General features: G+C 37.3%; 1 protein-coding gene and 1 non-coding gene across 3 annotated transcripts in view; both read right to left on the bottom strand.

Moving 5' to 3' along the window:
* The window catches only part of Col19a1 (collagen type XIX alpha 1 chain), a 329,256-nt gene that overhangs the window by 277,092 nt on the left and 28,758 nt on the right, over nt 1-23,406 (bottom strand). For both annotated transcript variants that reach the window (XM_031367064.1, XM_031367063.1), the window contains exon 5: nt 1,895-2,018. In XM_031367064.1, the coding sequence (XP_031222924.1) occupies nt 1,895-2,018 (124 nt within the window). The remainder of the gene's footprint in view (nt 1-1,894; nt 2,019-23,406) is intronic.
* LOC116089588 lies at nt 12,436-12,572 on the bottom strand. The gene has a single exon (XR_004118373.1). It is a non-coding gene; the product is annotated as a small nucleolar RNA SNORA64/SNORA10 family (small nucleolar RNA).

The following is a 23,406-nucleotide window of genomic DNA, read 5'->3' on the forward strand; positions in this document are numbered from 1 at the left end:
AAAAAAAAAAAAAAAAAAAAAAAAAAAAAAAAAAAAAAAAAAAAAAAAGAAAAGAAAGAAAAGAAAAAGAAAAAGAAAAAGAAAAGAGAAAAAAAGAAAAGAAAAGAATACTCATAACTTTCATGGCAAGGAGAAGATATTTCCTAGATGACATCCATTTTCAGTTCAAATGGTCATCCCATCATAAGCTGGTGACTATATTAAGAGTGAGGAGGTCATGCAAAGCTAAAGGTGTTCAATGGTTATGTATAGAGGAGAGCACGAATGTGTGATGCTAAGTAATTTTGAGGTCTGTAGAGTGCTTGCACTGCTGCTTCATCTCCACTGTCATTCCCACAAGGTCTCCTGGATTCTCCATACTGTATATATTGGTGGTCTCTCTTTTCTATGCTCAGACAGCTCCCATCATCCATCTCCCATTAGCATAACTATGCTGTCCATGTTCTCATAAATGTTCTCCCACTAGACTTCCTGCTCCATAAGAACAAGAATTCTCCTTTTTAAAATCTCTACTTTTTTTTGGCATGTGTTTGTGTGTATGGTATGCTCGGGTATATGTGTTCCTATATGTGGAGGACACATGAATGTGTATGTGTGTGCATATGTGTATGTGTGTGATATGTTTGGGTATATGTGTTCCTATATGTGGAGTACATGTGTGAGTGTGTATGGGTGTGTATGTGTGTGTGTGTGTGCATGTGTGTACAGGTATAATGCACATTTGTGCACAAGAATACGGGAGCCAATTACCATTGGGTGTATATCTTCCCCAAGTAGGATAGCCTTGATGATATACATTATTTGAGATCTGGTGAATAAGAGATTTGCTTTTCCTTTGTCTTAAAGATTTATTTACTTTTATTTTATGAGCATAAATGTTTGCCTGTGTGTATGTACGTACATCCGTACATATGTATGTGCACTCCAAGTCTCGCCTTTGAACCACGAGCTCATTGATTTGATGAGTCTTGCTAACTAACTTGCTCCGATGATCCCATCTCCCACTTTGTGAGTGCTAGACCACCAGGTGGGTCCCCGCTTCCGCTTGGCACTTATGCTTGTGCTGGGGATCTGAACTCCAATCCACAGTTTTGTGTGATGAATGCTTTCCACACTGAGTCATTGCCACAGCCCTAAATTTTCTTCTTCTCATCACTTTCTAGCATGAAGCATGTGGTCCATATTGGAATCCAATATTGAAATATCAGCTTTTAATTGACAAAGGAACTTTAAGTAAAGAAATAAATCTCTTTAAGAATAATACATATGAGAGGATGTGAGTTTAATGAATGAGCTCAAGCTAGTCAATAAAGCATCTGCAGAAGGAAAGCAAAGCACCTACATTGTCTTCAAATAAAATCTTAATTTCTAAGTTTAAAAAGGGGGTGGAGTTTGGAGTGCGGCTCAGTGATAAAAGCAAGGGCTGTTCTGGCAGAGGAGCTGGCTTCAATTCTCAGCACCCACTTGGTGGCAAAAAATTGTAACTGCAGTTCCTGTGGATCCAGAGCTGTTTTTTGACCTCTCTGGTCATCAGACAAACACAGTGTATACACTATACATATGGATACATATATGTAGTGTATACACTATATATACATACATACAGGCAAACATTTATGCACATAAACATTTATGTACATAAAATAGAAAGGTAAACATTTATGCACATAAAATAAAAGTAAATGAATCTTTAAGACAAATCAAAACATCAACCTCTCACTCACCAGATTCTCACATCATATGTATCATCAAGGCTATCCTATTTAACAATGTTTATAGCTTTCTATTGACAATTCCCCTAAACAGCACAATATTTGGGTACTACACCTACCTCCAGATTTGTGTACACAGAACAGAGAGTCATCTGACCTAATCAAATCAATTGCTAGCTTACCTGGGGCATATTCTGCTGGTTTAAAATCCTCAATAAAAACCACCGCTCCTTTTTGGTGCTTCTTCGTACCCGAAACATGACGGCTACAGAGTATTCTTCTGGAAGGCCTTTGGGAAATATCTTTCTATAGGAAGAAAGCAAATAAGGGTTGTGGGAAGACTGACGGTGGCCAGGGAAGAAATGCAAGTATAAAAGCTCTGTGAGATTCAATCTCTCAATCATAGCTACTCCCAACGGGTTTATAATTTATTATTCATGTTTTTTGTTGTTAGAAATATGGAAACAACTAGGTCTACATTTTCTATGTAATTTTAATTCTCATTCTCCCTCTTTTGTAATTGTCTGATATGGTGTTCTTAAAGCTTGGGATATATATATACAAGTGGGTAGGTTAGGTGTTCTTAAAGCTTGGGATATATATATACAAGTGGGTAGGTTACCGTACACAAAAGAGTCTCAGAACTAACTGATTTTGGGTGAACAGCAGTGATTTAGAAAGAATAAAAGTGAGCTTCCTTTGTGGTTTTGGTAGAAAAAAAGTGGGAAGAACTTTATTAAAAAGATTATAAATCAAGGAATATTTTCTGAAGAAATTTTACCATATTTAAGCCATTCAAATGAATTCCTAATATTGATTTCCAGTAAGCTATGACAATAAATTATGACTTAGCTGCATTATCACTCAACTAGAAAAAGTAGTCTTTGTAGATAGTAGAAGCCAAAGAATGGTTCCAGTTTCATTCTATGTCAATCTCAATGTCAAGATACTGGTCTTGGTAAAAACATAAGGAAACAAACAAAAAAATCACAATATACATAGCCACATATCCTGAATATCAGTTTCTTAAGGTAATGGGTAAAGTGTTTATTTCTTTTCATTGGATGTCAGAATTCTGCATTGTTGAATGAAACTCTGCAATCTTGAAATGAAGTTGCTTCTCATTTCTTTATTTTTTTCTCAAGTAAGGAAGTATATCACTGAAGGACAAACAAAACTTGTACTTAGACTATAAAAGTAAAGCACTATGCGCTTAATAATACTAGCATTGAATATTACACTCAGCTCTACTAAAAATTATAAGAGAACATTTTTCCATCAATTCCATCCAAGTAAGTACTAATAATGAGATAATTTATCTTCTAGGATTTCTACAATATCAAATAAAATTTTACTAAATCGCTGGGGACAATTACTGTATTGTTCTAAGTAGTGTTGCTTAGTTAAACATAATAGAAAAAATGTTTAAGACTTAAAGGTAGGTACTTGTGGGTTAAAGCAACAACACCAAGCATACTTCTAAATAGAAACCTGAAGGTAGTTATGGAAAACCTACTGTTGAAGAAAATTCCAAGCCCTATGTTATTCCCTTACTACATGTAATGATAGCTTGAAATTCCATTTTGTTTCCAATATCCTACCTCTCTTTCCAACTCTCTACCATGAAGCTCTTAGAATCTAAATGTTAACCCAAGGTAACATTTGGGGTGTTGACAGTGCTATTATATTGGACATCATTCTTTCTTACTGTATACCTCTTCAGACAACATCAACTGTGCTCAGTCAGGATCACATGACTGTAGACTTACAGCTTTCAAAGAGGACTGTATATTAGCAAGAATTTATACACACGCACATACACACATACACACATACATACATATATTCCCTTGCTATTTTCTTTTATTCTTCATCTTTAAAAAGTCATTTTCTAGGTACATGGTTAACTCCTGCATCTTTGAATATCCCTACTTTGTCTGGGTTAGTTTTCTCTAGTAATTTTCCCTCTGATCCATACAGGAAGCTATGAAGCTATTGAATTTCTGGTGCGGTGTGCTAGCCATTCACATGAAGAATGACTGTGATGAGAAACACTGTCTTTGTTGGCATGGTGAGTCAATGGGATGCTTTACTGCACAACATGTTTAACCACAGCATGTGGTCTCTCTGAGGACTCTTCAAATGTTAACATTTAATTATTATTTCTCTAGATATAGTCCCTTTTTCCCAAAGAGAATACTTTTGTTTTACACATGGTAAATGATATTCACCTGACCATAAGCATTCTGCAAGTGTGGAAATGGGGTGGTGAGGGAGCATAATGTGGGAGTCTCACATTCACTAGAGAATTTTGCTTTTGCCCCAATTTTTGGTGTCCTGGCTCATTCTTGTGTTTACTCTCTTGCTAAGCTTAGTCTGCAGTGTTTATTGTTCAAATTCTTTAGCTTCTAAGACCCCCCACCTCTTGTGTAGTTGGATAAAGAAGGTAGTAAGTTGGTCACTTGGGGATTTATACTCTCATGCTCATCTGACACACATGTACACACACACACACACACACACACACACACACACACACAGGAGTATTTGTACACCCACACACAAAAACATATGTGGACACCTACACATTCTTCCCTCACTGGTTTCTGCATAGTCAGATTCCTCTTAACCTGCATGGTTCAGGAATCTGTTGAGGCAGATCCATCTCTCCCTAATGTTCCCCACCTACAACACTGAAGGTCCGGCTCTTAATTGTTGCTCCGTTAGGAACATATTCCAATTGCTTTTTCTCTTCTAGAGCATATTGTGATTTTTCTATTCAAGAGCAAATCTTTAATATATCCTCTTCAAATGGTCTTGTAATCTTGCCTTACAAAAATATGCCTTCTCTTTATAAATCAGATTTCTTTTGATCTGGCTGTTTAACTGGTAGCTTCTCATTAACCGAGCAAACTATTTAAACGAACACTCCAAATATCTACATCTTTGCCATCCCTTCAGACCTTATCACTGACTCCTGAATTCTAACATTATTCCAATCAAGTAGCCCACTGCCCTCTTCACACCTACCCTCCTCACTCTTTGTGAAGGTCTTAAGACTGCTGGTATCTTTTGTTGTTGCTGTTCATATAAACCAAAATGTATAGCACTACGGGTACAGGATGGTTGGAATGTAAACTCTGGGTGCTCATGACAAACCCCCTTACCTATTTGTCCTTAGTAATTACAGTAGTGACTGCAAAAGATAGATAATAAATGTAATCATATCAGTAAATGAACTGAGCTTGTCAGCTTTGCAGATAAAAACATGGCCCCAATCTTGCTTTCCCCCATTTTGATATAGCTATGCATATAAAAATATATTCACTTCCTCACATGCCTCTTATACTTCTATATGAAAAACAGAGTGGCAAGTTAACAATAGTAAGTGGCATGGGTCCTTGTGTAGAGGACATATGTGAGGACTGCGGGCGGGCAACAGAGCCCAGTCCATCTACAGGGACAGCTGTTATTTTGTGCCAGCCAGCTGGTACCATATGGGATCATAGACTCAGTGTGGCCAGATCATTCACATTTTCCAAAGAAGCCAAAAGTCTACGGTTTTACCTAAAAAGGTTCAAGTTTTAAATTTTGACAATGAATCATACTTTTCATAAATAGACTAATGAGAGACAAGCAGAACAAAGCCAGTACAGTGACCTGGAGTTAGTACTCCTGGAATTATACCAACATTGGCTGAATTCTTATCTGGTATAGAATACTGTAAAACTTTAAAAGATGACAAAAAGAAGCTCCCCCACTTCAGATTAGGAGGCTGTTAAGGGTGCTAAAATCAGACAAACATGATATGAATGAAAAACCTAATGCTGAAAAGTAAAATGAATTAAAAATTCCTATTAACAGCAAAAGCAAGATGGTAGCTGTTGGAGATTATTCCATGAGCTGTCAAAGGGAACATAGCCATGAGTGTGTAGTGTGAGATATCTTAAAAATGCCTTTCCTCAATGTCGCAGACCCTAGATCACTGCCAACTGCATCTCTAGGCTTGTTTACATTGAACACATTGAAGTATGTTTTGCTACTTTCTAATTTGGGTCAATTATGGTTGGAAACATATTTAATGCATATATGAAAGACTTGAATTTTTAAAGCATATTTTATGGCCTGTTCTGGACAATGTTCCATGCATATTTGAGAAGCACTCGTGTTCTGCTACTTCAGGAAGAAATGTCCTCCAGTACCTATTAGATCATGCTAGCACAGAGGCAGCACATTTTCCTTGAGAATTTTCTACCTAATGGTCTTTTAATCTTTACATCTGATATTGAAGTTTTCCATAATTTTTATTAAATTATTTATTCCTGTCTTCAACCTTGTCAGTGTTTGTGGGTTTTAGGGTTGTGTTGTTGGGTACATATATATCGATCATTGCTATCTCCTTTTGATGGACTAAGATTATAAAATGATAAATTACATTTGTATAGCTATTAGAGCATTTCAATGTAGATTGAATGGCATACTTCTTTTGCTTTTAATGAATTATTTTTACTAAAATTTGAAATATTAAGTATGCCTATTTTAGATAATATATAGATATATGATGCTTTTTATCCATTTGAACAATTATTTGCCTTTGTGAATATTTACAATTAATATATTTATAACTAAGATTGAAGTTGTACTTATCATTTGCTGTTTGTTTTCCACTTACTTTCTGGTCTTTATCCACCCATTACTATTTGTGTTAAGTGCTTATTCTATAGTGCCACTTTCCTGCTTTTTAAAATGTATTGTTTGTATTGCTTTCTTACTGATTCCTCATATAGTATACCTAACATTATAGATTTACAGCCTTTCAGTTTAGATTAATGATAATTTACTTTTCAATTATATATATAATATTATACATAAACTTTGCTCTGATATAATCATTTCTTCTTCTTTACATGGTGTTAATTTTTCATACAGAATGCAACTTTATACTTTATGCACCTATCAGCAGTGATTTATCATTATCGATATATGTACACATATGTATTTATATCTATGTATTTTAAACATAAGAAAATAAAAGACATAAAAATAAAGAAGGGCGGGACAGATAGCTCAGTAAGTGATGTGGTTGGCACCCATGCAAGAGGACATGAACTCAATCTCAACATCCACCTTAAAGGCAGGCATGATGTTTTGAATCTGTTATCCCAGTACTTAGGAAGCAAGAGACAGAGGGTGTCTGGGGCTGAGTTAGAACCATTCATATCTGCTCAGGGATGTGCTCAGAGGGTATTAGATAAACACATGGAATTTATTATAGTCGCCATAATTCATTATTCAACATGGAATTTATTATATTTACCACAAGGTCTATCAGCATTTTGACAGGTCACCTGATGACTTTGCATTAAAGAAATAAGTGAATAAGAAACAAAACAGGTAAAGGCAAGCTTAATTTTAGGGTAAAACTCTAATAGTTCATCCATAAAAGTTCAACATAATTCTTTTCAGTAACATAATCTAATTTTAAAGTTTAAAATGTGTTTATATCTTAAAGTTTCTGTTATGTCAAAAATAACTAATTACCATGATTAACATGTAATAATTATACTCTCAAAACATAGAATGAAGAAGTGTCTCTGATGTGCATTCCTAGTGCGTGAAGATCATTATAATTATCATATTTCCCTTTCAGACATTTATAATCATCTTTCAAGAGCTGATTTCAAGCAAAAACAAATATTTGTTCTTCTTGTTTTGCTTTGTTTGCCTTCAGAAAGTAAGCTTTAAAGAAAAATTTGTGTATTTAAAAGTAAGACGTTAAAAACTATATTTGCCTCTACCAACTTGGCTTCTTGCTTATAGGACACACACACAAACACTTGATGTGACACAGGATAATTTCTCTAGGCCTTGCCAAAGTTTCTATTATAAAAGAGGCCATATTAGATTACTTGTATGCTACCAGAGAGATATAATGATAGCTTGCTCTGTCCAAGATATCCAGCCTGAATGTTTCTGAATGGAGTGTAACTTCCTATAAGAAATCCTACTCACTGCTTATTCAGTGATATTCCCATTAAGACAAATATTGTTAAGCTCTATGCAAATGAATATATATAGACTATGCTATAAATTATCTACAGCACATTTTATGCCTCTACTCCTATTTTATATTCACTGCTTTTAGTTCAATATTCTCAATATGAATTTTACTCCCATGCATTAATATTAACCTACACTTGAGGGCTCAATGGAATTTTGAATTTAATCCACCATGTATTTCCTATGCCCAGGTTCTTCATGTTCATTTGCATTACCTAAATATTTATGGACAGGTGAGAGCACACACATATCAAATTAACAATGATAGATATAAAATCAGTAATTTAAATGACTAATAGTCATAGAGAGTGAACTTAATGTTATTCTGAATAATCCAGAGGTGTGAAAGGAAACAGCTACCATGGTGCCCCCTTTGTTTTGGCTGCTGAGGTAGAATCCAGAGCCAGAGTGTCTCTGAAGTCTCATGATTCACACATCTTAAATGACTTTGAACTTGTTGTTTACTTCAGTGTTGCAAAAATCTCTTAGTTTTCATCTCTTCTCTGATGTTCTCCACACAGCTGCCCCAATTCAATCATACAGAAGAAAGAAATGAATTGAAGCTGTAGGGGAGGAGCTAGAGGATCCAGTACTCACCTCCTTGAAGTGACCAGTGAGGATGGAAAATGTCATCAAATATGAGTACTTGTATCAGTGGGGGGTTGATACCAGCAAGAAGATACCTTTTCAAAAAATCTGAATATTACAGTATTCTTTGAGAAAGATTTATTTTTATCATTGCATTTTCTATATTTAGTCAGTTTTTAAAAGAGCATGACTTCTATTAATGATCATTTAAAAAACACAACTGGGCTGCGTGTGGTGCCCCACTGAATCTGTGAGTTCAAGGCTGGCCTGGTCTACAGAGTGAGTTCCAGAACAGCCAGGGTTATATAGAGATACCCTATTTTGGAAAAAACAAAACAAATAAAACCACAACTCTTTCCATTTGGAAAAAAAATAACACTAAGCCTTATTTAAAATGACCTACTGTAAGTTAACTTGTTTTCTTCAGAGGCCTAGCCAATAGAGAGATAAAATAGCTTATGCTTTTACCTCTTTCTAATTATCCAAATGCTAGGTGTAATGATATGTAAGTTCAGAGGCAAGTTATTTGAACTGATAAGTAGAATAATAAAAACATTTTTTCTATTATAGTGGGCAAAAAGTAAGTCACTAAAGTTTTTAATTTGTGCTTTACATATGAATTAAAACCATCGAAGCATCAAAAAGGTGGGAAAATCTTCAATAAACATGTAGTAAACATGTAGTAAGAACACTAAGTCATTTAGAGGTGTGATACAAGGTCAAAAAGTGTTGGAAGATGTCAGCATCCCCTCTTATTAAGCATTGTTTTCCCAGGAAGCCCAAGCACCTAGCATCCACTGCTAGGCTTCTCTTCATTGCTTTCCCAGAAAGCCCAAGACATGAAACTGCCTCTAAAAAATAGCGTTTTATGTACCCATGAAAGAATTCATTATTCAGAACACTAGACTAGAATATATCTAAATTTTACATCAAGTAGGTTCTCCAGTGAATTTTTTTCCCTTCCTAATTAATGAGATTTCTTGCTAGGTAAAATGGATTTAAAACCATTAGGAAATACAAATAAGATAATAGTTTTAGATAGTTTGTGTATTGTAGGAAAGCTCTTAGCAAGACATAGAGAGGATGGTTTTGATCACTGTGTAACTTTAATTACTGTGAAATAGAATTGTACATCCAAAGTCATTTAGAGGTGTGATACAAGGTCAAAAAGTGTTGGAAGATGTCAGCATCCCCTCTTATTAAGCATTGTTTTCCCAGGAAGCCCAAGCACCTAGCATCCACTGATAGGCTTCTCTTCATTGCTTTCCCAGGAAGCCCAAGCACCTAGCATCCACTGCTAGGCTTCTCTTCCTCCCTGGATAACGCTTATGTTTATAAAACACAAGCTCTGTTAACACTAGGCCTTACTCAGCATTAATCTTTGAAAACCAGTCACATGTTGTTACCAGGTTATCTAATAATCATTTCTTACTTTGGAAAGCACAGAGCCAAGGTCTGCAGGGATTATTTTGAAAGAAGGAAAATTTAAAGAGAACACAGAAGGAAGAACAAAGTGGAGTCCAAAAATACCCCCGAGTTAGCCAGACCAAAATGACACATCATTATTATCAGATCTGCGCACTCAAAATGTCACCACGAAGGATGGAGGGGAGGGCAAGATGGGCATGGAGGGAGGGAGAAAAAAGAAGGGAGGGGGAAGAAAAGGGAGGAAGTGAAGGAAAGAGAGGGATGGACAGAGAGAAGGAAAGAAAGGGAAGGAAAGGGAGGGACAGGAGGGAGAAAGGGAGAGAAAGAGGGAGGGAGGGAGAGAGAGAAAGAGAGCTGTTCCAGTAATCCCTAGAAATCAGCTTAATTCTTGTCTTTCCTTCATTTTCAGCCCAATCCACTGGCAAATCTCACTTCTTCCACCACTATAACAGACCACAGTTTGAAGCTCTTCTCCATCTGCATGATCCTTGCCTGAGTCCAAGTGGTCACCATCTCTCCAATGGATTCTTGTTCCACTATCATGACAATACACTCCCCTATCTTTTTCAGTCTGGCTTGCACATGGTAGCTAGAATAAACTTTAAAAAAAAAAAACAGACAAGATATCTTTGCTGCATAAAGCTTTTAGAACACATCTGCTTTTAGAACAAGTTTGCAGAGTAAAGGGCAACTTTATGATGTGGGTCCAGAAGTTGACTCAGTCCTGCCTCGGACACATTGTCTTCTATACCAGATTCTGTGAGGCAGCCATGGCCAGCCACGGTAATCTGAATTTTGATTCTTTGAATACACTGTGGTCATTGAAGCCTTTGCCTATGGTGTCTTCTGTGCCTTCTCATAGTGCTATCTTCCCAGACTTTGCTTTCACACAAATTCTCCTTCTCATTCATATCTCAGTTCAAATGTCATGACCTCTAAGATGCTTAAAGGTTGCCCTAGCTCCAGTCACTACCTAACACACCACCTTACCCTATTTTTCCAGTCTTCTGTTTTCAAATGTCTTATACATTTATTGCCTATTCCCAACTACCATAAAATGATTTACATGAAAACAGGGCTCTCTCCAACTTGTGTCTGTTAAACAGCCACCGAAACAGTAACCTGTACCATTTGCAGAAACCCACGATGCCTGTGATCCTGTCTCAGGGATGAATGACCATTAAAATCTATGTTCACTTGCTTAAACCTTGGGAAACTGCACCACAGTCTATCCAACTGAAAAACAGCAGGAACAATTAAGTACGAGGTGATACTGAAGTTTCATCAAAAAAACAAGAAACAACAAACAAAAAACCAAGGCTAGCCCATCCAATGGTCACTTCCAACGAGAAATGTAAGACCCCCACAGTGATTTAAGACCACTGTAGAGAAAACATTAACAGACATTTCAAGAAGATTTTAACAAAAACGTATTCAGTAGTATTCCTCCAAAAAAATTCTTGCAGTCATAATAACTATGAAACATGAACTGTGAAAATATATGAAACATATACTGTACTCTTAAAGCTTAAGGAAATCCTGACAGTAATTTACATGCCTCCATTCCTAAGTGAAAAATCAAAGCTGTAGAACTTAAATGACTACCTTTCCATCTCTCTGCCAAGCAGAGATCATGAGGAGACTTGAACTCGTGACTTTTTATTCCAAGGTCAGTTTTTTCCAGGATCTCAAGTTGCTTGCTTCCTCTTGGCTATGAATAAGATTCTCCTCATCATTATTGACTTGACTTAAAAGTAATCTTTTCTAATTCTGATGAAGAAAAGGAGTCTCTAGTCCTTTTCTTGAGCATTGGAGAGTGTGTAAATTAATATAAAACATTAGTTTTATAGAATTTAAGATTCATTTCAATGTTTACAATAACACAACGATATTAGCAACAACAGTTACAAATTGTATTTGGTCTCCAAGGAAAATATTCAGCGTGACATTTGTACATCCTAGGTGCCTGGTATCCCTGAGCAGTTGATAATTACCATTCCATCCCTACTGTTATCTGAGCACAGACCAGGAAGTATCACAAAACACATAGTCATACTAAAAAGGTAAAATCATAAACATTTCCCTTAGACACCTTAGAGATTACTTATTTATTTTGTACAACAAGTACTTCTTTAATAGTAACTCAGCCTTCAAGTGGGAGTAAAATCTCTAGGGCAGTCAGCTACACAGTAACAACACAGCTATACAGTAAAACAAAGGGGATTGAAGAGTTTTGTTGAGAAGTGCCTATGTGTCTTATAAAAGAAAGCCACTAGGTTGAGATTTTAACACCTTAGGGAGGAAACTAATAGACTGGTACCTAACTAAAAAGATGTTAATTCTTTTCTTTAAAAAAAAAAATAAACATAATTCCTCTCCCCCTGCCCTTCCTTACATGGCAGCAATGTCTGGAGCCTGAACAAAGACTTGATCTAGGTTTTCGAAAGATAATGAGTTCCTGATAAAGGAACTTGTTGAACACAGTCCAAAGAGCAGGGTTCAGTTAGCTGTGGTCTTGGTGATAACAAAACATGCAAGGTGGCCTAGACTAGGTAACAATCCAAAGGATTAGTGGCTTTTTTTTTTTTTTTTTTTTTTTTTTTTTTTTTTTTTTTTTTTTTTATGATAGAGGTCCTTCCCACCTGGGAGCTGTGACACTCCTAGGAACAACAAAGAAGCCACTTTGGGGCAGGTCTACTGTGCATCGGGAAGGCCATTTTCTCTCTCCCATGAGAGTGTGCCAAGCACGAGCTGGATCTGTGTGATTGCCAGAGCACAGAGAGGTGAGGAGCAGCTCTTTACGATGTAAAAGTAATGATCATAAATATAACTATTTTGAATAATGATCAAGAGGAGAACCCTTTGCAGAGATCCCGAGTCATTGTCCCACATGCGGATCAATGTCTATTCCGCCCCGTTCATCCATTGAATTCCCAAACCAGGGTCTAATGTTGCTAACCACCCACAAAGTTAACTTAGTGAAGTGAAGAAACCTTGTTTCACAGGGATGGAAGGTTTCAACTGAACAAGTTGGAAGGGATCTCTGGCCAATGAGAAACCCGAGTGGAGTGCCTCGAGGGGACAGATTTCACTTCCTCCCTCCTTTCCAGGGGGTGAGCACAAACATTTGTCAAATTCAGGAAGAATGTCATTGAAAAGCAATCACTTTTCTAAAATACGCAAAAATACTTATTGACATGGTTGCTTTCTGGGAGGAAACAGTATAAGATGAATTGATTCATTCTCCATCACAAGCCTTGATGTATTCTTGATGAGGAAAATAAAGAGCATGGTGAAAAGTCATAAGTTTATATCTCTTGGTATATTAAGTAATTTTATTGGATAGAAAGGTCAAGCTGGTGTGGTTTTTCTGTATCCTTGAAGAAGTCACAGCCCACAGTGGGGCACACAGCATCTCTGTCTCACACACAAAGTAAAGAATAAAATCAACCTGCAGAGTAAAAGATCAGTAAGAAAAAGAAACTCCTATTTCCTTTTCTCCTCTTTCCTCGAAGTATAATAAAAAAGACTCGAGGCAAGGGGAAAGATAGGAAAAACAGGAAGTATATGTATGTTTTCAAATTTTTAATTGCTTATGAAAAAAGGGGGAGCATACTTTTTCTAGAAAAGCTTCAAGTGTAATTTATGTCCAAACAGCAACACCTTTTGAATAAAAGGTGTAATTGTCGATTATAGAAAGTGCTCCCAAGGCGAACTCTTCAGCCAGTTTCCTAGCCCAGAGCCTAAAGCAAAGCTGCCTTTTAAAAAGTGCTATTTCAGTAGACCTAATGCAGGCTTTCCAGATCATATTTAACAAGACTGACATTTGTTTATTTATTTTTCTTTTCAAATGGATGGCCACATGGAAAAAGATTCTATTTTTAAATATCAGGAACAGGCTTCCAAATTAACTCTTCCATTCTGAATAAGTGTGAGGCAGGGTTTATAAAGAACTTCCGTATTTACCAGTATCACTGAAGCCTCCGCCATGCTGAACAGCTTCCAGGAAGAGAAATATGATACAAGTTACATTTCCTGAGAGCGAAGTGAGAGATGCCTGGAGTTTATAGTAAGTCGTTTCGTTCCCAGCTGACATTTGACATCACCTGTCTACTTACAAGCAATTTGGCGAGCCCGACTGGAGCGTCTGTCTAAATGCCTTCCCTCGGGCCTGGGGATAATGTTTGGTTTCAGAGCCACCGAGAGTCTGAAATCTTAGCCTTTTCGTGTTTGCTAAGAGGATTCAGACACATAGCTTGTTAATGGGAAAACAAAGCTTGGGTGATGCTCTAATAATTCCTTGCCTGTTCTGGTAAGCATTTGTTCATCGTGGTGTTGCAAATGTCTTCCTGTTGAACACAGGCCCTCCTACAAATGCTACTCAGCCTTGGAGCGAAACCAAAACGAAATGGTGAGTTAAGCAAGTTGCTCCTCAGAAAGAGAGATCCATTGCAAGTGAGTGTTGCCAGGTGTCCCTTACCCAAGGGAGTTCAAAATGTCCTAAATAAAGTTCGGCCCTCATAAGAGGTCCGTGGAAATCTGAAAGGTCCTTCTGGGATCTGGTTGCCCGGCTCCTGCTTCGGGATCCATTTAGGAAGTCTCAACACCTAACTGAAAGCTGTCATTTCTCAATGGCGTCCGCACAGTTGCTTCTTTTTACCTCCCTTAGGGTGGTTGCTACTGCTCCCACGCCTTTAGCTTTTTAGATGAGTAAAGTTCAAACTCTTCAGATCAGCACATATGAGCTTTGAATTAATTCTGCCTTGCCTTGTCTTGCCTATCTGGATATCCTTATTCCCGTTGTTCTCTAACTACACAGGAGTTAGTCAACTGCCTTGACCTTTAAAACCACAGTGTTAGGGAAAGAAGAAGGTGATGTAATTCTGTTTCCTTAAAATGTGTTTTTAAATGTTAACAAATTCAGATAAATTGAAATTAGGTTATCTTTTCTCATCATAATGCAATAAAACTTAAATCAATAAAAAAAAAAAAAGAAAGGAAGGAAGGAAGGAGGGAGGGAGGGAGGGAGGGAGGAAAGGAAGGAAGGAAGGAAGAAAGAAAGGCAGGGTTGAATGCATCTGCATCCAGGGTTAGGGGAGTGTTGGATGGTCTCAATATCATCCAAGCTTTGCATACCACACAAGTCCATAAAAGGCGCCTATGTTTGTGTGAAAAACACAACACAAACTGGAGCTTAGGGATATTTGAGGTTCTAGATGGGGTTGATGAAAAATCTGCTGTACACATTTCTTATGTACTGGTAAGTTCTGGATTTGTATGAAACTTCCAGCTCTTTTGACATTTTAAATAAACAGACTGAGTTTGTTTGTACACAATAAAAAAAAATAAAATTAAAAAAATAAAACCACAGTGTTCTTCCCTTTAACAGCCTTTGTGCACACTGTGCACACACAGTGTACCTCCCTTTAACAGCCTTTTCATGCATTGTGCACACGCTATTGCACACAGTCATCCCCAGCCCGTCTGGCACACTCACACTCAACCTTTTGAATTGTCTGTGAAACTGTTTCTACAGAGCCTCATCTGGTCTCTCAGAGTGTATGCCACATATATACACCATTACATTCCATATTGGCTAATCGTTGGCCTCTCTGTCTTTGGAGACAGAAATAACTTGAAAGCATGGATCGTGGGGTCTTACAACCCACAGAGTCGAATTCAAGAGTCTTAACAATTCAAGAGTCGAATGCAATACTTTGTTGCAATTTCTTTCTTTTCCCAACTGGCTTCAAAGCTGAACTTAATAATGACTTAACATTATAAAGTGCTCTTCTCTGTAGTCCTCCTGAGCAAAGATGGTTTCATATGCCTTGTGTGTGTGTGTGTGTGTATGTGTGCGCACGCGCGCGTGCATGCAAAGGAGCAAGCCAACAAGAGAGAACTGCTTATATTTTATCTCTAACTTTGGAGCCCCATGGAGAACCGGGAGTCAGTAGGACTATATTTACTAAGATCTCTGTGAAGCTGTGTGGGTATATAATGCTGCTTCAGTGCCCACTAGAATCAGAGGTACTAGATCCCTGGCACACCCTTCTAAACTCTGTGTGTGTGTGTGTGTGTGTGTGTGTGTGTGCGCGCGTGTGTGCCCAGACACAACATTCAGTCACAAGCTACAGGGCAACTCTGGTACCTGAAGACTGAACAAGAATGGGTCTGAGCAGAGTTCTGGTTGACATAAATTTCAAAGTTTACCATGAAATTGTGATTACATCTTACTATTTGATAGCATCCAAGTAGGACTATAAAACTGATTTATGGTTATAGTGCTATTTTATGACAACTGGATTCCTACCACTTTACAAAAAAAAAGTCTGTGGAGTTGCTATAGGTGTATTCTTAAGTACAGAGCAAAGATAATAAGGCTACCATCACTTCTTCAACCAATTCATATGTTTAGGGCCAAAAAAGTGGATCAGTGGGTAAAGGTGCTTGTAGCCAAGCCTGAAAACCTGGAAGGCACCTGTTGGACTAAGAAAATCAAATTCCACAAGTTATCCTGTGATCCCACATTTTATATGATGACAAGCATACACACACACACACACACACACACACACACACACACACACACACACTAAATAAAAACATGTAGAGAAAGTGACTCATCAATTCAAGGTTATTGTCTGTTTGAAAGTTTGTAAACATAAAAAATACAATAATTTGCAAATAATTTAACTCAGTTAAAGACTAATTAATTTTCACAGAATTATAAATGAGCCTAATATGATTAAAAGTGAATGGAAAGTGTGCTTATGCAACTGTTTTGTATGCATGCGTGTTTGCGCATATATGTCTGTGTGTGTGTGTGTGTGTGTGTGTGTGTGTGTGTGTGTGTGGTTTGAAATGCCCCACAGACATGTCCACTGGCCTTCTGACTGCAGCTTTTCCTCAGCCGAGATTCTGTCTTCCCAGGATTCAATGTCAAGTCAACAGAGCTCGTGTCACCAGCGTATTGTTTTCTCTCACTCCTGTCTTCTCCCTTCCTGTCTTTCTCTCCCCCTTCTTTTCCTTTTCTCCCACCCCAAAGTCATATCCTTCCTACACAGGGCTTCTCTTTTCCTCTGAACACTTAAAGCATTAACTGTCTATTCAGAGATGCAAAGCTGGCTTTCAATTGCTTCCCTTTCCTTCCGCTAAGAGAATACACTGACTGCTGTACAGGAAGCACTGTCCCTTACATGCTAGTATTCTCATCTGCATTGTAGCAACTGCAGGAAAAACCATTTCTGTGAGAAACAGAAGCATAATCTCTTTCCATTCAAAAGCTGATCTGCACTTGAATCTCAAAAGAGGCATGCTTGCAAATGAACCACACCATCTCATTTGCATTTGCTTTCATTTTATTTGATTTTTTGTTTGACTGTTAAGACTGTACTCTTTGAAGGAGATAATGAAGATTTCTTACCTTATCAATACATTAAATATATTGATGTTATGTACATAAATTTCTTCATTGTGTCATTTATAACACGTGAAATAAAAATACTTCAAATTTCTAAGTGTTTTGTCTACTAGCATTCACAAATAGATATCAAATTTTAGAAGTTTCTGGAGGAATAAGATTATTCATCTCTGGGTTCACAGTCAAGGGAACCACCAATGTATACCTATACCTTTATGGTTAATTATGCTTGCAAATCAGCCTTCCAAAATAATATAGAGTGTGTGGAATCTGAAGGAAGACTATCCAGTTAACTTAAGTTTGATAATGAAAATATAAATCCTTCTTAAGCCCTGCTAGGTGACTGACAAGAAATTCAATGTGTTTCTGGTTTTATCCACCCATAAAGCAGGATTTGTACAACCATGTGAGCGCATTCATAGTTGCGCCCTCCGAGGACCTTCTCCTCTACTTTATCTTGCAATTAATGTAAGAATACTCTTCAGCATCTACACTTCTGACGTGTTAGAAGCCGAGAGTCTAGCAAAGATGCACTGTTTTATCAATGTGGCCTGTATTTGTACCTCTTTATGTTCCCAAGGGGATTTTGTTCCTTCAACTCATTGACATTGCACTTAAAATTGAAGAACAAAAGAACTCTCCACCTGACAAATTAAAAACGCTCTTTTATACTGGGCTAAGTGTTTGAGTATCACTTTTTTTTTAATATACAAAAGTTTCTTGAAGGTTCTTCAAAATTGCATTATAGAAGAAATTATGTCACAGATAGTTGATATGTCATTCAAATGAAGTATTCATATGTTGCTTGATTTTTTTTATGAGCCCCATGATGGAAAGACTTAAGGATGACCTTGAAAAATATTGAAATTATATTATCAGATTCTGCTAAATTGTGACCTGTATCAGTTGCTTAATTTCTGTTCATTAATTTATATCTATCCAATTATAAAGTAAATCTGGAGGAAAAAATATAAAGCTCCCAAGCAAACAAACATAATTGGAGGGTTTTTTATCATTTTTACATTTTACTAGTCATTTTTATATTAAGTAACCTGTTGTTGATGAAAGAAATCCTTGAATTTCCCTTAAAAATTTGAGATAATTTCTTTTAACTATTAGTAATTAAACATTTCAATACATTATTTAAAACCTCTACAAGGGTTACCTTTAAACTCTATCAGACCTAGTACTAAATAATTTTGCTAAAATAGCTTGCTTAGACAATTCTGTAGCCATGAGCCCAGTAGACTTTCCTTCTCATTTTAGAATGTATGAGCAGTGACTCAACCCACATTTCTGGCATACCAGATGATAATTAAGGAAGTGCAGCGATGACATTTAGAATCATGTGTAACAGTCAGTCTCATGAAACAGCTGGACGGGGTTTTAGCTAAGTCACATGGCTCCTACATAGGAAGCTTTCTATCTCAAAACGAAAGAATGTCCAAAGGAAAACCCAGGGGATGCACAGTCACTCTCTGTAGCTTAATGGAGTTGCAAAGTGATCCTTCAAACCCGCCCAGGAATTAGAATCTTGTGTCAAAGCTGACCACAGTTTCATGCCTCAGAATTTAGCTGTTTCTGAGTACTTGGAGAGAAGCCAACCAAGAGCAAAAGAGAAGGGAAACATGGATTAGAAAACAGGCCCATATGAGGGAAGGAATGAAAATCCTGAAGTACTTAAAATGTAACCTCAGTGACTGAGGGGGTGTGCTGTGCAGCTGAACTGTACTGAACTGTGAAAGACAGGAGGTTTCAGATTTGCTCAGTACAAAGGAAAAGCAAAATTGTATTATTGTTGTCGTTGGTGGTGGTAGTAGTAGTAGTAGTAGTAGTAGTAGTAGCAGTAGTATTTTATTATTATTTACTATTACTATTTGCTGTTGTTTATTTATTTATTTTTAATTATTAATTTGCTTGAGTCTGTATGTGCATCAGAGGGCAAATGTCTTAAGAGGCTGGAAGTGTTGGGTCCTCCTGGAATTGGAGTTACAGGAGGTTGTGAGCCACCAGATGCGGATGCTGAGAACCCAACCCAGTTGTTTGTAAGAGTGCTAAGTGTTTTTAATAGCTAAGCCATCATCTCTGCTGTCTCTAGTTGCCATTTGTTTCTTTCTTCCATATGAAATTATAAGTTTCATTGGGACATTCTCATACACACTTTGCCCCTGTCAATCCTTATCCTCCCTGTCCCTCCTCCATACTCCAGGCTCCTTCCTGCAAGTCTTCCTCAGCAGTCAATTCTTTTCTTTTTCATGTCATATGATCTCTAGTTCCTTCTGTTTTATTTTCTTCTCCTTTAATTTCCCCCTTCTTGTGGTCCCCTTTTAAATTTTATAGCTATATATAGATTAATTAGTATATATTTATATTATATATGCCTATGAGAGGAAATATGTGGTATTTGTCTTATCAGTTCGGGATGCTGCACTTGATGTAATATTTCCATCTTTACTGCTATACTACTTATAACAGCTAAGATGTGGAACCAGCCCACTTGTTTATCAGTAGTTGAATAGATGAAGAAAATGTAATACACTGGATATTTCTTCAGTTGCAAAGGAAAATGAAATCATGACATTTGTAGGAAAATGGACAGAGCTTTGAAAGTTTTAAGACCATGTAACTTTCCCTGGTATTCTGTATCTCTCTAAGAGGCTCCAGGAAGAAATGTCAGTCTCAGATCCCTCACCAGTGGAAGCCCGAGTATCTTTCAGGGCTGAGTCATAAGGAAGCTCAGAGTCTGTTGACTGAAATAAGCTTTGATTACATGAGTTTCACTGACTTCCCGAAGCTACTTGTTATTTATTCTTTATCTAACAAAACCATTTAGGGACATCTATGGTAGTTAGAAAGTGCTGTTTCACCCCTATTTGGAATTGCAAGAGGTTTAAGTTTAAAAACAACACATATGAATTTAAAACCACAGGCCCTAATGCTACAGAAGACTTCAGAAATTACAAACTACTCAAAGATATGAAGGTGATGGAACAGGGTTAGCACTCTCTATCAAGACCACTAAAGATGGTTTTTATTTCTAAACATCAGTCTACTGGAAATAATCCTACATACAGATTAAAAGTCGCCTTCCTGTATTTTGTTGTGCTCTCTATAAGACCTGGCTATTGTAGACCTGAGCTTGTATAAAAGCCCATGTGAAAAAGAGCTATGTTCATGAGAGCCATCATTCAAAAGTAGCGATGACAAGATGTAAATTTTGACATAAGCTATCCAATGCACTACTCAGGTTCAGGGTGATTTCCAAAGGAGATGCTAAAGTCTGGAGACTTTGAAAAAGTCTAAAAGACAAAAATACAAATTAGAATATTTTCTACTTATTACTCTCTCCCTTTGAGATATGCTCAGTTTTTATTTATATGATATTTTCTTTGTTTTGGTTTTTTCTTTTTTCTTTTCTTTTTTTTTTTTTTTTTTTTTTTTTTTTTTTTTTTTGTTTTGTTTATCAAGACAGGGTTTCTCTGTGTAGCTCTGGCTGTCCTGGAACTTGACTCTATAGACCAGGCTGGCCTCGAACTCAGAAATCCGCCTGCCTCTGCCTCCGAAGTGCTGGGATTAAAGGCATGTGCCACCACTGCCTGGCTGACATTTTCTTAACATCTTTTATTGTCGATTGACACTTCTACCCTCTCAATGGACTACCAGTACATTTCCTTTCTTTAAATTTACTCTAATGATATTATAAAAATCATATATAGTAATTGTGTATCATATAATTTTGAGACATATATGCATTGTATGATATTATAGTTAAACATTTACCACCTCAATTGGTCATCAATTCCTTAAGGAGACACTTTCAAGATCTTTTTTCTGTCTGTACAATGTACAATGTACTATTGCTATTTGAGACTATCCTTCTATACAATCCAAAGCCAAGACTGACTCCCATCTGATTGTAACTTGGTGTCTACTTAGTGTCCACCCCTCCCCATGACTCCTGCTGCCAAACTATGGTAGTTTTAAATAAGAAAAGTCCCTCAAAGCCTCAAGTATTTGAACACTTGGTCACCAGAGAGCAATGCTGTCTATGGAAGTGGTTCAAATTTACTAAGGCAAACACATCTCTAAAGATCTGCTTTGAGAAATCATAGCCTTGCTCACTTCTGGTATATTCTATTTCCTTTTTGCAGTTGAAGGTGTAATCTCTGGGTTCCCTGTTCCAACCACTACCAGCCCCTCCTCCTCTGCCATTATGGACTCTCCATCTGGAAGCATAAGTCAAAATAAACTCAGTCTTTCACAAGCTTTTTTTGGTCGTGACATTTTTTTCAAAGGAAAGTAGCTAACCCACCTCCTCTTCTGGTCTCTCATATCCACCATTCGCTTCTCATTGACTATCTCTGACTCCCATGCAAAAGTTGGAATTATATAACCCTGCTTTCGTAAAGCAACCAACAATGTAATTAAAGAGACAGAGAAAGTTGACTCCTCTCACTAGAGATTATTTTGGTAGCAAAAATCAGAATGTATTTATTCCATTCTAGGTAGAATATTTTTAGCATTGCAAAAGGTTAAGTTTGTTAACACACCAATGTCATATGTGTTAAATACTTAAATAAAGAATGCTATCCTAGATCATAAAGTCTTATTAGCTGGATATTTTTCATGAATAGCATCTCTTCACTGTTATTCATAGGTGTTACTTCAAATGCAAAATCCACCATCTTCCAGACTTTTACCATAAATCAGAGCAGTTACAGATTTGAAACTTATTTGAGCACCCCACAGTTTTCTTTTTCCTGAAGGGTCATAGTGCTAAAATTCTACAAAACTCAGTATGGCCCCAGAATCCATCTTAGCATGGTATTTCAGACAGCCACTATCAAAATAAATGCATAAATAAATAGCCCTAGAGATAGGGTGATTTACCATATTGGAATCAATAATAAGTCAGAAAATATGTGTCTTGAAATTTATTATCTATTTTCCAATCCAGCTCTGAGCGCTATACCTTTAGAATCAACAATACATATAAATTCAAAATTTATGAGCCATCACCCTTGTATTGTGAGTAGTAATTAAGGGCTCATGAAGAAAAAAAACTTCGTCCAGAAAAGAGAAAAGAATCTCTGGCCTTGGTGATGATGTAACATTCCAGTTGGGCTAGGTCAGTTGCCTGTCCAAAGTCCAATGAAAGGTAGATCCCTCTTAAGACAGTCTAAAGAGACAGGTGGAATAGTTCTCCTTTGATGAAATACTGTTCCTGTCCTCCCTGGACTCCTCCCATAGCCCAGTGCCTTACAGAGTGCATCGGAGCAGTATCCATAGAGAGTGCATCCACTCACTTTTCGGAATCACACAGAAAGGTTACTGTCCCGTTTCTTTCTACCATTTACGTGGGGGATCTTTATACTCCCAGGGAAACAAGCTTTCCCTCCCTAACACTCCAGGCTTCCTTATTCCCAGTCATGTGTCTACTTGTCTGCTGTGTGTCTAACCTCGTGGCCAGCTCAAAAACCATAGTTTTCTTTTCTCTCCCATTCTCCTTCTCTCGGCAGCCGATGAGATTTTCTGCTTAGTTACCCTCAGTGTTTCTCTTTGAAACGCTAATAAAATTGTTCTCACAGCTCCTTTTGAATCCATTCTTAAATAATTTTATCAATGAGTCTAAAAACCCTAAGAGGGGGGACAAAAACTTACTCTGAAAAGATAACTCAGACGACTAAATATATGCCACCTAGATTCTTTTAAAGAGCCAGTCCCTAATAATCACCCTTTGTTAGTTCAAGAAGTACTGAAGAACAGGAGTTTCGGATTATGAAAAATGTAGCAAGCTCTTCAGACGCCCTAGGGTCAACAGATCTCTAAGTGTACAGTAAGAAAGATATAAAGAGAGATAACTTGAAAACCCTTGCCTGAGCAAACTTTGGGTGTCTCACAAGAAGCCAGGCTGAAGATACTGAGACTCAGATGGGTTTCTGATTCCCACACTCAGGAGGCTTCTTCCCTCCTGAACGGCAAGGGGAACGTGCCAGAACAATAAAAGCAAGTTCAGGCACGGAGAGCATTTTCATTTTCCATATAAAATAGCATCTGCCTTTTCCCATGCTGACTCTGCAGGGCAGCTTACTTACAAACGTATAAATAGCTGCAACTTTACTCCAGGCCCATTGAAAACCCAAAATGGCACATGTGAGAGCAGCATCCTAGCACACTTGGCTCCGTGAGCGAAAG

Source organism: Mastomys coucha, unplaced genomic scaffold, assembly GCF_008632895.1.
Source record: "Mastomys coucha isolate ucsf_1 unplaced genomic scaffold, UCSF_Mcou_1 pScaffold14, whole genome shotgun sequence".
Taxonomy (NCBI): domain Eukaryota; kingdom Metazoa; phylum Chordata; class Mammalia; order Rodentia; family Muridae; genus Mastomys; species Mastomys coucha.